Below are 16298 nucleotides of genomic sequence, written 5' to 3'. Positions count from 1 at the left end.
TAACTGACTTCCCACATAAGATGTTGATGTATTGTTTAAGAATTGCTTTCTGAGCATTTGTTTTGCCTAACCTAAAATATTATAAGCTAACTATGAGTCCTTATTATATGTTAGAAAACTACTTATTTCTTTCACTTAATTATCATCATAGTCTTATAACCAATAACCTGACAAACTCTACTTAGGCTCCTTGACCAAACTCTACTTAGGTTCCCCTGAACTCTTCCTCAAATAGGCCTTGACTTTTGGACTTCCATGTTCTCTCTATACTGTCCAATTTTAGCAAACATCCTGCTAAGTTTAGCCAGAATCTCTCCATTCCCCATATCTAATCCAGTTCCTCAACCTCCAACCACCCCCCCCCCCCAGGTGATGTCTGATCACCTTGGCCTGTCTTCAGCAAGAATTCTGTTAGCACCATCTAACCAGAATCCTCTCCTCACCCCTGATAGTTCCTCTTAGTAATTTTCCATCCACTGACCCCCACCCAGGTCCTCGGCTATAAATTCCCGCTTTTCTTTGCTGTATTTGGAATTTAGCATAGCTCTTTCTCCTATTTCAAGAGTTTTGAATAGTCTTCCTTACCATTTTAAGAAAGGTCGGAATAATTTTTTCTTTAACAAACCTTCTTAACCTGAATAGGGTTATTTCCATTTCACAGACCAAAAAAAAAAAAAGGAAAGTTTTGTAAAGTAATTACGTTTAGTCAAGATTATCCAACTAGTAAATGGATCTTGAGCCAATATGCCTCTGAGAACTTAAACGCTGTGTTATAGGCCTTCCTGCTCACAACAGGCTCCTTGCTCTAGAGGCCTGGCCAGTGTGACTGGCTGCCAGGGTAAATGCTCAGTAAGGACCGGCCCATTGACTTGGAAACTCTAGGTACCGAGATCATGGTACAAGAGACCTGAAATTCCTTCTACACAAATGCACACCAAACTGATCTGATGGTGTAGACCCGCCGCCGCCTCTTTGTCTCTGCGTCTCCGAGCGCTGACAGGCCGCCTGAAGGAGAACGCTGGCCGCGGCTCAGGCGAGGCTCCGTGGGCCCCGGGCCGGAGTCTACGCCCAGATCGAGCCGTGTCGAGCGCGCGCTGCGCTGCGGGCGCAGGTGCAAGAAGTTAGTTTGGCCCCTTCCGCGGGCCGCGCCGGCTCCGGGCCCGCCTCCCCGCGGGATTGGAGGCCCGCGGCCCCGCCCGGCCCTGCGAGGCTGGCGGGAGACGTCGCGCGGCCTGGCGGCGGGTACGCGGAGGGCCTGGTTAACCTTCTCTCGTCCCCGGGTCCTGGGGGTCGCGTCGGGACCCCACACTTCCGCGCCCCGCGCTCCGCCTGCCCGGCCTGCGTGGCGCCCCAGCCCGGGGAGGAGCTGCGGTCGGAGAGAGAGACGCCGGGGCCTCCGGGCCGCGCCCCAGCCCCGGACGGGCAGCGGTCCCTGCTTTCGCGGTTGGTCTTGGCTTTTTTCTAACTCAGTGCGTGAACCTGGCGTCCCTTCAACTCCCGTTCGCCCAGAGGGCGGCGCGGAGGAGTGAGGCGGGGAAGGAGATTGGGTTTCTCTTTTCGTCGGTCTAAAGGGAGCTTGAGTCGGAAAGTGAGTCTCCAGACGCCGGCGAGCTTCGGGTGGTTTGGGCCGGCCGGGCGTGGGGGTGTCCTGGGCCGGCGAGCGGGGACAGGCGGGCGGTGGGCCGCGCTGCCCCGCCCCTGCCTCCGCTCTCACGGTCCTCCGCCATGGCCGCCCCAAGCCTAGTCTTGGCTCGGGTTCAGGACTCTGGGTAGCGGTTTGTCCCCGGAAACTCGTGTTGAGCACTTTTCATCGCAGCCCTGGGAGGGGACCCCAAAGCAGCAGGGACGTCTGTGTCGGGGACTGGCCTTGAGAAGAGGCTGGCGCTTCCTCCTGTGAATTTGAACTCCGCATCCATGCCCAGAATGCGCATTGTATAGTCAGTCACCTTTCAGGTCTCAAGTTCTGATGCCACAGAGTTGCCCCCAAACTAGGTTTGTCTTGTCTGTACTGATTGAGAATTTATGCCCTGCTGAAAAGTTGTTCTCTGTAGACTTTAGGTTTTTAAATCAGCAAATAAATGTTGGGCCCCAGTATATAAAGTACTGGTCAGTATATATAAAGTACTGGTTAAAACTTTTCCTGTTTTGGGCATCGTTCATTTAAGTTCCTGGCTTCCCTTGTGTTCGCGTTAGGAGGAGGACAGGTGAATATTGTTAAAGATTTCTGCTGTGTTCCTTTGCTCTACCTGTGGTGTTGCTGCTGAGTAAAAGCTAGGGCGTTGATTAAAGTAAGTGAAGCAGGGAAAACCTACTAAAAGGAACAGAAACCTTCTCATTCCGAAGATGGATAGCGTATACAATGAAAACTTTACTTTCATTTCAAAAGCACTCACCAGTTTTAAAAAATTCTTTGGAAATACTTAGAGGATTGCAGTTACTTTCACAGTTAGTTTCAGGCCTATATGCTGTGTGTGTGTTTTTCCCCGAAGAAATTTTCTCTTCCGACTCAAAAATCTGGTGAAATTCACTAACCTGTGTACAATTATAATTAATTGGGTAAAGTTGTATGGCTATACTGTGGAGTCCATACTTTTGTGGTTGGCAGTACTGTATTAATCTCTAAGACAGGGCAGTTTTCACTTTGGTGAGGGTGGGGAAGGGACAGGATATAGAGGAACAGAAAGCAGCTGAAAGAGTAGTGGGCCAGCCCTAAAACTGCACAGTGGCCTAGTGCTCTGCTTAGTTATACGTCCATGAAAACCCAGTGCTTTGCTCATTTAACAGATGTTTACTGAGTACCTAGTCTGTGTCAGTTGCTGGGCTTGGTAATGATGTACATTGCCGTCGTCCATGTTTTCCCAGTCAAAAGCTGTATTTTCTTTCCTAGTGACTGAAGACCTTCTCATCTTTGACACTTAGCATTCTCAATGAAAGGAGTATTTTCATATAGATGAAGTTTATTTTCTCTTTGTCATTGGATATTGTTAACTCACTTCTTAAGGTGTATTCTGCACTGTTAATAGGTATTTTGACTGCCTAACTGAATTTCGGAAATGTTAAGTGGGGTTCAGCAGGTTTGTTTTTTAACATCAGTGCCTCTTAGATTTCAATGTTGTAATGTTGGTGAATCTCCAATTTGAATAAAATGTGTGGGCTTTCCTAAACCCAGTTGACTTCAGAATCCTAATTTCTGGGAACCTGGGAAAGTGCCCCATGGAAGACATTTTGAGAAACGTATTTTAACTGGAGTTTTCTTTGTTTTTGTTTTTATTTTTAATCACTATCTCACCCCTTCTGCCAACAGAAGTGATGCCACCAAGAAGAAAAGAGAAATACAGACTTCCTGTTCCACTTCCAGAAGGCAAGGTCCTGGATGATATGGAAGGGAAACAGTGGGTGCTGGGCAAGATGATTGGCTCTGGAGGATTTGGTTTGATATATATAGGTAAAGTATAAATCACCAAATATTCTTTTTTTTTCCAGATTATTATTATTTTTAAAATTTTATTTATTTATTTATTTTTGGCTGTGTTGGGTCTTCGTGTCTGTGCGAGGGCTTTCTCTAGCTGTGGCAAGTGGGGGCCACTCTTCATCGTGGTGCGCGGGCCTCTCACTGTCGCAGCCTCTCTTGTTGCGGAGCACAGGCTCCAGACGCGCAGGCTCAGTAACTGTGGCTCACGGGCCCAGCTGCTCCGCGGCATGTGGGATCTTCCCAGACCAGGGCTCAAACCCGTGTCCCCTGCATTGGCAGGCAGATTCTCAACCACTGCGCCACCAGGGAAGCCCTCACCAAATATTCTTATATACGTGACTATAACTGTGATTTCTTAATATTTTGAAAATTGAAACTTTGAAATAAGATATAATCCATAAATGTACTTTTCTAAGTAGTATGAAGATCATGTTTAGTAGAATGTCTGCGTTCAAGACATGACTGACCCCAGTCCTTGTTGTCCATGTTTTTCTGAATGACTCTTAGAAGTCTTTTCAGAGCATAATTACACAGTCTGCCAGACAAAATGTTAATGTTCTTTTTTGAGAGTGTTTTCCTGGAAACATTGCTTTTTACAGCTCAGAGAATGCAACTGTATGAATACAAACACTTTCCATTTGTGAATCTTAATCATTAATATTTAAGTAGTACAAGGTTCTGGTCCTTTCTTAACTAGGCCTCACTGGAGAACTGGGCCTTCATACCTCAAGGCATCTATTGCATGGAATGAATTAACTTCATTGTACATCTTGTACATCTAGAATGGTACTAGTTACATGCCATTTTGGGATAATTGTTTTTTTTAATTAATTTATTTTATTTACTATTTTTTATTTTTGGTTGCATTGGGTCTTTGTTGCTGTGCGTGGGCTTTCTCTAGTTGTGGCGAAGGGGGGCCACTCTTCGTTGCGGTGTGCAGGGTTCTCATTGCTGTGGCTTCTCTTGTTGTGGAGCATGGACTCTAGGAGCGTGGGCTTCAGTAGTTGTGGCACTCGGGCTCAGTAGTTGTGGCTCGCGGGCTCTAGAGCGCAGGCTCAGTAGTTGTGGGGCACGGGCTTAGTTCCGCTGCGGCATGTGGGATCTTCCCAGACCAGGGCTTGAACCCGTGTCCCCTGCATTGGCAGGCAGATTCTTAACCACTGCGCTGCCAGGGAAGCCCCCATCTTGGGATAATTAAGAAAATAGACACTCATTTAGTTTTTGTGTTCTTTGGTACAGGTAAGGAACCTGAGTTGAGTATACTTTTACACTACATTTAAAAATTTAAAAATTACACTGACTTTAAAAGGATTATTCAGGGCTACCTTGTATCTGTAGTTTAATGATCAAGAAATATCCGTTACAAGATGAGATTTAATGAATAAAATAAGATAAATATTAGTGATTAAAAATATGTCCTCAAGGAGCAGTTCTTCTAAATATATTCACTCATTATATCTGTGTCTGTAAGGAATTTAAGAACATTAAACATTTCAAAGTGTAGGGAAGGAAGGACTTTCCCTCTACCTTCTTAAGTTTGATACCTGGGTTTATGAAATAAACTGACAACAGGCAGATTAACAGGAGAAAAGGTATACAAATTTATTAATCTTTTTAATGTTATGTGCACAGTAATATCAGGAAAAAAAAGTGAATAAATACCCTAAAACACGGTGAGATTTGAGAGCTTACATACCGTCTTAATAAGGGAAGGGGAGATGGGATACAGGCCACTTAAGGAACAGTAAATGATTTTTAGGAAAGATTAGTAGCCCTTAGAAGAGTAGATGGGGGCTATGATAGTTTATAACAAAGTTTGGGAGTGATGTCAACTTCTCATCTCTTCTGTGATGAGTCAGTCTTTCCTGGTTAATGAAGCGCTCCTGGAGGGAATTTAAGACAATGCAGTTTTGTTTTTTTTTTGGAGGCTCTGTCTTTAGGCAAATAAAGGGAGTTCAGAGGAAGCCTCTCCCTACATTTGCTATTTTTCAAGTGCCTTTAGTTCAAAATAATCCTATGCCAAAGAGGCATATTTTAGGGTGGCATATTCTGCCACCCTTCTCACACAAACATGTTTCATGGATCATGAAGGATAAACCTCCTCTTCTGATAAAATTAAGATTGTAGTTTTGAACAAATGGATGAAATTCAGTCAGTAAGTAACTTATTAATCACCTGAGTGTCTAATCTAGTTGGAAAGATAAGACCAACACAAAAATATTGTATGGGTTAAGTAAAGAACAGCTTCCCCATTTAAAGGATTTGAACTTGCTTGGAAAATGCTATGATTCTAAGTACTAGATTGAGTGACATAGACAGCACTGTTCAATAGAAATGTAGTACAATCCATGTATGTAAAGTAAAATTTTCTAGGAGCCACATTAAAAAAAAAGTAAAAGGAAACAAGTGAAATTTAATTAAATAATATGTATTATTAAATACAATATATCTAAAGTATTGTAATTCCAATACGTTATCAATATTAAAAAAGGGAAATATTTCACTTTTATAGTTAAAGTCTTTAAAATCCAGGATGTGCCTAGTCATATTTCAGGGGCTCAATAGCTACGTATAGGTAGTGCCTACCACGTTGGATGGTGCAGATAAAGACCCTGAGAGTACTTGGGATCTACAGAGAATAGAATTCTTTGTAGAATAAGTGTTGGTTGAGACTCTGAATTAGTGAATTCTCTCGTATGGCAGAGAGTAAGGATCTCTAGTACATTGTCTTGATTCAAGGTCAGAGAAATGGAGTTGAATAAATTATTTCTGATGTGGCTGAGCTACAGCCTTGGATTGCACAGCTTATCAGTTACACTTTCAGTTTTCTAATGTTTGAATTATTTGAGTAATTTCAAAGAACTACAGAAAAGCATTGATTGTGATGGTCTTATTTCTTTTCTCTTTTTTAGATGTACGTATTATATGTGTTAATATGTATTTAAATTTAAGTGCATGTTTAAAGTTAAATTATATGTCTGTACACACATACATATATGTATGTGTACATATATGTGTATACATACTCACTACTTGCGTGGTTCCTGTTGTGAAAAAGGAATTTATTTGCTTAGGCATGTGATTTATTTGTCCCTATTTAGATACAGAAAAATCTTTGCTTCTTTCAGTCCAAGTACTGCACATATTTTTTTATTTATTTTTTTCTCAGTGAGATTTATTTTGCAACAATTTTCAAGGTTTCATATGTTATGAAATACCCCCTACTATCTGAATTTCAGAACCTGGATCCTGGAAATATAAGCAAGTGCACACGTTGGGGGAAGGACTTTAAAGAAATGTTTAGCTGTTTTGAGGAAAAGTCTCCATACTTCAGAATATATAATAAAGCTGTGTGTTCCAAGTGTTGTTATTGTTCTATCAAAAGTGGCATTCATAAATCATAAAATCAGCTCTTCAGTGAGATGCCATCAGCAACAACTTCATTAAAATTAGCTTTTACTTATTTTCAAAGCTAAGCAAATCCATATGAAATTATATCATGTTTTTGCATTTTACCATGGTTCTCATCACTTCCTGTATATAAATGAAGAAGTAGGTAAATTCAGGTTTCCTTAATACCTTTGTGTCCAGCTACATTCTTTTTAAGCATCATATTTGCCAGATAATACTCTTTCAGCAGACACTTCATCAGCATTTGTTACCAAAGACTGAGAAGAAGCTAACCGCTGTGTCTACCTCATTGTGTGTGTACAGCTGTCCTTGAGCTTTGAGATCAATATCCATGGCCTCAGTAGTCAGCAAGAAGAAAAGGGGAAGGGGCAGAAATATTTTGTATTTACTCTTGACTTGGAGAAATAATGTGCCTGTAGCATTAATAGAAACAGTAATAATAGGGAAAAGAAAAGTCTAAATACAAGACAAAGTTCTTTCTTTGTATATGGAAAGAGAGGAGGGGAAAAGGGAGAATGGAAGCTGGTTTAGGGGGTGGAAAAAATTGCTGTTATTTTGGGATCAAATAAGTGAAAAAAATTTCTAAACCTTCAGGAGAGAGAACTAAGAGTTTGAATTCTACTTTAGTGCTAGGCTTAACATAGAACCAAACAAACTAAGGGAGAATTGCACAAATAAAAGCATGGGTTTTGGTGTTAGGCAAATTTGGGTTGAATTCTGACCTGACTAAGCCTTTTGCAAACTTGAGTGACTTTCATCTGTTCATGAGTCTTTGTTTCTATTCTGTATGATAGGGGTAATAATAATAGTGATGATTAAATAAGATAAGGTTTTTAAAGAACTTGGAACTCGATAAGCAATTCAATCTAATTTATTTATTTATTTAGAATTTCCCATTCTCAGTGATAGTTGAACTCTAAATTTGGTGTCTGGTGCAGCAGGAGATTAGGTTGGTGACAAAGACATCTACTGGAGGGTTTTTCCATTTGTCCTGCCATGGACTGTGATGGATTTAACTACTAAATGTGGTAAAACTAAGGACATAAGAGAATCAGTGGAATGACATTTTACTTACCAACTTCTGTCTATTTTTCCCACTAAAATTTACAGTAGTAGCCATGATGACATAGTGAAAAGTTCTCATTTAAGCTGTATCTTATGTTTCAGATATGAAAGATACCGTGTTTCAGAAATTAGTCAAAAATCTAGAAAAACAGAATTACAGGTAATAAACTTCAGCCAAATTCTTCATGTACTCATGAAGTCTTATATGAGTACAAATAGAAGTGATTTATCTGTGTAAGTAAGTTTTAGTTTTTTGAATTTGACCATAACCATGACAGTTTAGCATCTTTGGAATATCAAGCACAGTCTAGATGTTCAACAGTTATTTGCCTGAGAGATGGAGGTAGATTGGGCTGCTTAATCCACACAAGCCAGTTGCTTTATTCTCTTCCATAATAATAGATGTTACCCTTAACTCCAGCCTATAACCTTAGAGATGTACTCTTAGTCACAAGAAAAACTGGGACAAATTAACTCTTACGATGTCATCTAAAAAAAATCTATATATGCTTTATTGACAATAAATCAATAGCATTATCTTTTCTAAATAATATGTTATTATAACTAAAATTAGCTCTCTTGAAGCATTAAGATCAATCATTTATTCATGGATAAATGTTTAGACTTCAAGTGACTGCCATGCATTTTTTGGGTAATCCTCTCAGATCAGCTCAATCTTGCTCTTTAGAAACAGAAGAAATCTTTTTTTGGGGGGGGTGGTAGGTCAGGGGGAAGAGGATAGGATGACTAGGAGTTTTAGAAATTATCAAAGTTTAACTCACGTATTTTACTGATGAAGAAACAGACTTCTATTTATGAAGAAATAGAAAAGATTATTTATACATGTATGGTTTTTACTTATTGTACTTTCTAGTAAGCTGGAATGGATTGATTTTTAAGGTATGCAGAGTAGTGTTCAGAAGAGCCTAATGATATGCTAGCAACAAAATGGAGTTACTGAAACATATATTGCTTCATTATATATTGCTGTGTTAAATGTTATTTTGGCAGTGTTTTATAGAGAAGGCTTTGAGATAAGCAGTTAGTCTTATCTGATACAGTGCTTACTAGGAACCACAATTGTTACTAGGAAATTTTGCAGATGATACTGTGCGGGTGAAAAGAAGAAGGAAATAAATATGAAATAAGGATAACTTGTACTAGAAACTATAGTATATAAGATAAATTAGTTCTCAGATAAAGGTGTAAGAGGTAATAGGTGATATAATCTCAACAGAGGAAGAGATCACTTGGGATTTTGTGAGTTTCATAAACTTGATGTACCTTTCACAAGAATATTTAAAGTCCCTAGAAGTTGTATTATTAATTTTGTATGTGTTGTCCATCGGCTATTAATTTTGAGTTTTAAAAGAGTGTTCATTTACTTATCAGTTAAGAAATCTAAGTATCTGCAAAAGTTTGGATTCTTTGTATAAAAAGAGAGTGTTCTTCTAAGGCTTACTTAGCCTTTTCTTATCTCTTTCATTTTTGTAAGTGTCTGATCTTCTTTTTAACATATTTTATATTGTGGGTCTTCATTTTCAACATTTCTACTCTCAAACTCTTTTGCCTTAAGGGAAGATTTACAAACTGTTCTGTTCTTCAATGATTTATATATTATGTCTCTTCCACTGCACCTGTTACTATCTTATAACTGTTTACAATGGTCAAGGTTTTTAAATTTGAAACCTGTTTGCTCTAGGGAAATGTCTTCTTCATGCAATGAGTTCACCTCTATTGCCACACAATAAAAAAACTCTCAGCTTTCGGGAGCTTCTGGCTTCCTTATGAAATAAGGATAGACTTTTGCTTCTGAAGTGTTTTAGGGTTTTTTTTTTTTCTTTAGATATGGAAGAAGAGTAGGAAGTATGGTCCTTCTTCTACGAAACAGGAATATAAAATAAATGAAAGGAAAATTAAGAAACTCTAAAGCTCTAAATGGGAGAATTCACTAGAAATTAGCTATTTGGATGATGAAAATTTGTCCACCATCCACATTTAACAATGATTCAAAGTGTTTATGGATCTTATACTGCTTACGTAGTTTTGCAGTTAGTGCTCCTTCAGAAAGTTTGTCCCTTCTAACTCCATTATGTGAGCTGAGTACGCTATGCAGTCTTCTATGTGAAAGGGTATTTTAGGAGGAAAGACACAAAACTCAGCAATTATTTCAAGAAAATTGTTGAAGATTTCCATTGTTTCTTTTAAAGAGGTGGACTTCATTTAGTCAGGTAGACTTTTCTTTAACATCTCCAATCAAGTAATTCTTGAGGAAAAAGGTTCCGTAGAAAGACATCCATTGAAGGCCAGAAACATCTACAGATGCAATGTGATCTCAGGCAATGAAGCATGTGGCCCTTCATTGGCATTATATGATAACAGGAGGATCTTCTGGCAGAAGAGCTGACTTTTGCTGAGTTCTGCATGCTGCCCCTCCAAACCCATCTTTGATTGGCACCTATGCCCTATTGAAACTGGCATCACACCTTCTGAATGGGCACAGTGCCAGCCTAGCAGATGGGTATGGGCAAAAGCATGCCAGAAACCCAGTATGTGCATCAAGTTTAAGTATCAGGGGCCCAAACTCCCATCCAGGGATATAAAAACTACAGTCTGTTGAGAGCTTTTTGTGCTTAAGGTTAAAGGACATGCCATTTCTCCTCCAGCTCCGAGGTTGATTAATTTCAGAAGTCAAACAGGAGCTCCTGTGGCTGTCAGGCAAAATTCTGTCTTTGGTGAATGAGAATTACTACTTCATGTGGGGAAGAGAAAGTATTGTAATGAAGTGTCCAATGAGAGTTAATTTCCCGCAAGTGCCTCCAGCACTTAAGCAGCATGCATTCAGTGGAGATGAATATTTCTGTTCTCCAGCAGAGCCAGGTGCATTCAAAGCCAGATCTTCAACCTGCTGCAGTAAAGGACCCTAAATTTAGAAAGGGCAGGTAAAGTTTGGAACTCCTTGGTGGCAGCTCTCACCATGAGCTGATGAGGCTTCGCAAAAGGGTATAAAGGAGGTGAAGGAAAAACTAAATAAAAAACCTTCAGATTACTTCAGCCTGAAACAGACAGGTCTTTAACAAACCAAGGGAAAAAGTTTAGTCCCTTCTCCTCAATGCAGAAATTCTTCTGAATTTTATATCAATAAAAAGTTAGTTTACCAAAATGTTAGAACCAACTTAATGCATAAGTAACAAAGCTTCCTATTCTAACATTTATTTCATTGCATGTCTATCATGTATATAAACTTCACTTCTTGAATAATGGATTTTGCATAAAATTGAGTTCTAAATATCATATTCCTTATGATCGTCTCACACCAGCTACAGAACTGGGCAAAAAAAAAAAAAAAAAAAAAGGGCATCATTCCTTGTGATCACTTTAATCATACCCCCTAAATGCTCTTAAATTTACAAGAATGCCTGTAAGACCAGCTGTGGCCAAGAGAAGCTTTTTCATAATCACCTTATAGCCGTTGCTTTTTCTTTTCCACTGTGTAAACTTTATCTACGGAGCAGATTCCATGAGACCATTGTGAATACTTCAACGTATTCAAAACATATAACTGCCACAAATTAAACTACTAAAACTAAAGCTGGTGCATTGTAACTGCCAAGTAAAACTGGCAAGTCCCTCTGTCAGACTGCGGGAGAGTATGCCATACAGTCCTCAGAAAACACAATTCATCCAGAAGCACTCTTGTCACTTGCTCTGATATTAAACCAGAGAAAGTGACATTAATTAAAGAAGTGACGTGAGCCAACAAAGGCAATGAAATGCTAAGCTTTGGCTCATGTGCAGACCTTCACTCCGACTTGCTCTGCTTAGGTACCGTGGCCATTTCTGAAGAGGAGTGTGGGCTACTTCCCTTCTCCTCCTCCTTTCATCTTTCCATTCTGAAGCATCATTTTCCAGCAACTAAGATTTCATACCGCGGGTTGCACTAGCCAGTTGGTACACTGGTAGTCATTGCAGGATTTCCCAAAATAGTCATGTGGTGGCATGTGATGCATTTCCTGCACTTGGTTAACCGCATGAGATGAACAACAACTAGAGACAGAAGAGAGTTGGTCTTACAAAAAGGCAAGCAACAGCCTAATCGAGTAGGGTACCTAGATTCGGTAGACCGGGAGCTAGGAGAGTCTGTTGCTAGGATCGCTGGTGGAAACGAGTGGTGGCTGGTAGGCCTTATGAAAATTCTGACATGCTAACGAGCCAAGCAGGGGAGTAGCTACAGCTTTTCTCACTCTCTCTTTGTTCCTTCCTGTAGTGTGCTCTTTCTCAGTGCTTATCTTGTTTCATATGAGATTGCCATTTGTATACTGTTTACCGTCCATCAACACTAGATTATAAACTCCTTGCAGGTATTCTCTCAGAGTGCTTAGACAAGGCCTTGCATACAATAGCTTAAAAAAAAAATGATTGGTTAAATTAACTCTAAAACTAGTCTGTTCAGGAAAAATAATTTTCCCAACAATTAGGTTATCTGAGATAAAATTTTGTTCTCTATATGCTATAAACATGCAGCATGTGTGTAAGGCACTGTCCTTTTAGATTTAGAGACATTGTTTTGTATACTTTGGGAAATTCGAGGGGAAAGAAGTTTCTGTTCATTCTCTTTCCAAGTATGTTTTTTAAATACAAGAAGCCATGTACTTAATCCATAGATTATAGGATTTATTGGGGAAAGTCTACTTTGCTAATGCGTAGTGCAGAGAGTTAAAAAAAAGAAAAGGACATTATATTAAGATTAAATAGTTTTGTGTTTAGAATGAAACAGTTCTACTGAGTAGCACTTAATTGAAGTAGACCTAACAGCAAGTATAAACTTTTGTGGAAGAAATAGATGGGGTTTAATGTTAAATGGATTGACTTATAGGCATGTAACATGCATAAGAAATCCACTTTTCAAAGGATATAAAGACAACTTTAACAGAAAATAAATTATTGGAATTTCTTTTAATCCAAGTGAAAGAAAGGTTTGATTAAGAGTTTTGTACATAGAAGCTTTTGTTATAGTTTCTGGGCATGGGTGTTTTATATTTGAGATCAGGAATTTTCTATCTATGTAATTAGTCGTGAGGTTTAATGTACATTTTTCATATCAGACAGACAATGGCTTCAAAGAGACAGCAGCACTGCAAAGGAGCAAGAAAAGAAGGCCAAAGTTGACATACACAGAGGCAAAACAGTGTAGGAAAAATCAACACGTTTTGCAAAATCAATCATTGAAAATGTGTCAGTGTTCAGGAGACTGTCTTTAATTTGCAATCCAAGTGAAAAAGAGTATTTAAATATGAGAGGCAGTATTATTGAGCCCAGCATGCCTGCTACCACTTGTTTGACTAGCTCAGAATAGAACACTGAGAGGCAAGGGCTCAAAGTTAAATGAACATTTATACATTTTAAAATCAAATGAAAGATTCAGAGTATATTCATGAATTAAAATTTTTTTCAGAACCCTAAATTTAATCAGCTGGAATTACTTTTAAAGTGTCATTCTATTTAACTTTTGGGAATGATGAATTTGCCTTTTAATAGGGATGCTGTATTTTATCATGAAGATGAAACAAACTGTCTTTTGTTAATTATTCCCCAGAGACACTGGCCATTTTTCTCTCCTATGCTTAGTGTGGAGTAAAGGCAGCTTCCCGCAAATTTATATCAAGCAAGAGCAATCAGAAGCTACAACATGTGTGAAAGAGGCTCATGGAGGGCATAGTGTCCATTGTAGGTGTTCTGAGTGCTACCTAATAAAGTTCTTAGAGGTAACGTTACCAAAGCCTCACTATGGAGGCTATGAACATAGGACATAGAACAGTAAAAAGGAATGAAAGCAAGAATCTCCGGTAAAGTGTAGCAGATGAGTCATGTGTGTCTGGGGCATACTGCTAGGGATGGTTCTTGAAATCTTTTTTAGGAAATCATCACCACCACCACCACCATCATCATCATCATCATCATCATCATCATCAACTGCTGCTAAAATCTTTTACTTATTTCGTGCCATGCTCTGTGTTAAATGCTTTATATGCATTATTTCATTTAATCCTCTCAGCAGCTTGATAAGGGAGTTATTGAGGCCTAGGAATGGTAAGCAATTTGTCACTATGCTATAGTTTTAATAATTGCCTCCATCTACATTTGAACTCAGGTCTCTTTGCTCTCCTGATTGATGTCCTTTGTCAAAGAACACTTTGAATTTATTACTAGCCAGAGAAAATAGTGGCAAATGACATGCTTGTGACATGCTCATTTCTAAAATAACAGTGAAATATCTAATTGATAGTATTGGCAGCTAATTTAAGAAATATGTTAGTGATGATACTGATAATGGTGTCATTTTCATTCAGATTGACAACGTGAGGTGTAGATCATCCGTGATATGTTTTTAATATTAAGTTCACAAAATCTTTGAAAGACCATCTGATATTTATAGCAAATCTAATGTTAAGAACTAGAAAAAATACATACACTAAAAAATGTACTATACCTAGATCAAACAATATTTTTATGAAAAAAAAGTGAGAATAGTCAACAGTGCATACAAACTGATGATAAAGATTTGGTAGGTTTTTCTGCTTTTTAAAAAATGAGTAAATTTGTTTAGTTTATAGGGATTTTATGCATTTGTTTTAAGGCTAATAACCAACAGGAAGCTCAAAAGAAGCCTCTAAATCCCTATGATACAATTTTAATAAGCATCATGTAAAAATATTTTTACAGATATTGAATTATTTTTGACCATGTCTCTTTTCATTGGATAATAATTTTTTAATTAATTAATTAATTAATTAATTAATTTTTGGGCTGCATTGGGTCTTCGTTGCTGCACGGGCTTTCTCTAGTCCTGGTGAGCGGGGCCTATTCTGTTCCGGTGCACGGGCTTCTCATTGCAGTGGCTTCTCTTTGTTGCGGAACATGGGCTCTAGATGTGCAGGCTTCAGTAGTTGCGGCACGCAGGTTCAGTAGTTGTGGCTCACGGGCTCTAGAGCGCAGGCTCAGTAGCTGTGGTGCACGAGCTTAATTGCTCTGCGGCATGTGGGATCTTCCCGGACCAGGGTTTGAACCCATGTCTCCTGCATTGGCAGGCGAATTCTTAACCCCTGCGCCACCAGTGAAGTCCTGTATAATGATTTAAAGATACACTATTTAGAAAACTAGGTCTTTTAAGAGTAAAATAAACAAAAATAAATACTTGGGTAAGTGAAATCTTGATAAAGAATATGTTTCTTTATAGAATTTGTTCAGATACCAAAATATTTTATATATAATAGAAGTATAGTTTTTGAAAAAGTATTCAGTTTTGCCAAGATATTATTACACAATAGTAATTTACTATGCACCTATAGATGATTTTATGAAAAATATTATAACATTTCATGAAGAGGCAAATCTTTAAGTGTTTTTAATGGAGATATTTATTAGATATTGCAAAGCTATTTTTTATGCTATGATACTTTTTTCTTGGGATTATATACATAGCAAGGAAAAGAATGAACAAAATATATTACATTAGAATACATGTTATTGAGCGCTTATGGTGATATACAGTTATTAATTTCAGTTTCTGGAGAATGTGAAGAAAAATGCTGTTCATTATACTTGATCTTGTTTCTATTAAAAGATCATGTGTTACAATTCTAACATATATCTCCAGTGTCATATGTGAGTATTACAGTTGGGCCTGAAGTATTAGTTATGTAAACCTTCTGTCATGTAAAGTGTTAGGAGGGTGGTAGAAGGAAAAGTAGTAAAACCCACTAAAAAATCTCCACACAGTACACTTCAAGACAAATGAAAAGAAAGCAAAATAAAGTTGCGTACCTAATATACCATTGTTGCTGTGTGACGGAAAGGGGAAGAAAAAAATTGTAAGACTTCTATAATATCAGAATTTCTACTTCAGCAGAAAGCTTTTGACCAAGTACGAATGTTCTGAAATTAACTAGTTTAATGTAAATGGAATGCACTATGGAATCTGTCTTAAAAATAAGAGGTTTTTATTCGGGGAAGGACTTTTAAGTTCTTTCTGACCCTGAAAATCTGTGAGATCCTGAAAGATGGTGAGAGATATTGAAACATGGATAGAGGCTTTAAGGAAATAATTGACCCAGCTGAGCAAATAATTAGCTATAGTATTAATGAGCAAGCAAAATAAATCTAAGGCACAGAAAAATGATGTGAAGAGAACATCAAGAAGAAAAAGTAATGGTTCTGTTATCTTTTTATGTAGTATATTTTTGGATAATAACATTACATGAAAAGGTAAAGACTTTCAAAACAGAGACCATAATGAAAGATATAAGAAAGATTTCCCTTATTTGAAACCTAATTTCAGCATGAATATTAG

General features: G+C 38.3%; 1 protein-coding gene across 2 annotated transcripts in view; it reads left to right on the top strand.

Annotated features, from left to right (window-relative positions):
* Positions 1–1147: 1147 nt before the first annotated feature.
* The window catches only part of VRK2 (VRK serine/threonine kinase 2), an 89586-nt gene continuing 74435 nt past the window's right edge, over positions 1148–16298 (top strand). Inside the window, exons 1-2 of one of the 2 annotated variants that reach the window (XM_007189688.2) lie at positions 1148–1443; positions 3305–3445. In XM_007189688.2, coding sequence (XP_007189750.2) covers positions 3310–3445 — 136 coding nt within the window. In that variant the 5' untranslated portion in view covers positions 1148–1443; positions 3305–3309. The other variant, XM_007189689.3, reaches the window with a different exon arrangement.

This window comes from Balaenoptera acutorostrata, chromosome 12 (genome assembly GCF_949987535.1).
Source record: "Balaenoptera acutorostrata chromosome 12, mBalAcu1.1, whole genome shotgun sequence".
Lineage (NCBI taxonomy): Eukaryota > Metazoa > Chordata > Mammalia > Artiodactyla > Balaenopteridae > Balaenoptera > Balaenoptera acutorostrata.
The sequence above is the reverse complement of the archived record's forward strand: the minus strand, read 5'-3'. Positions and strand labels throughout refer to the sequence as shown.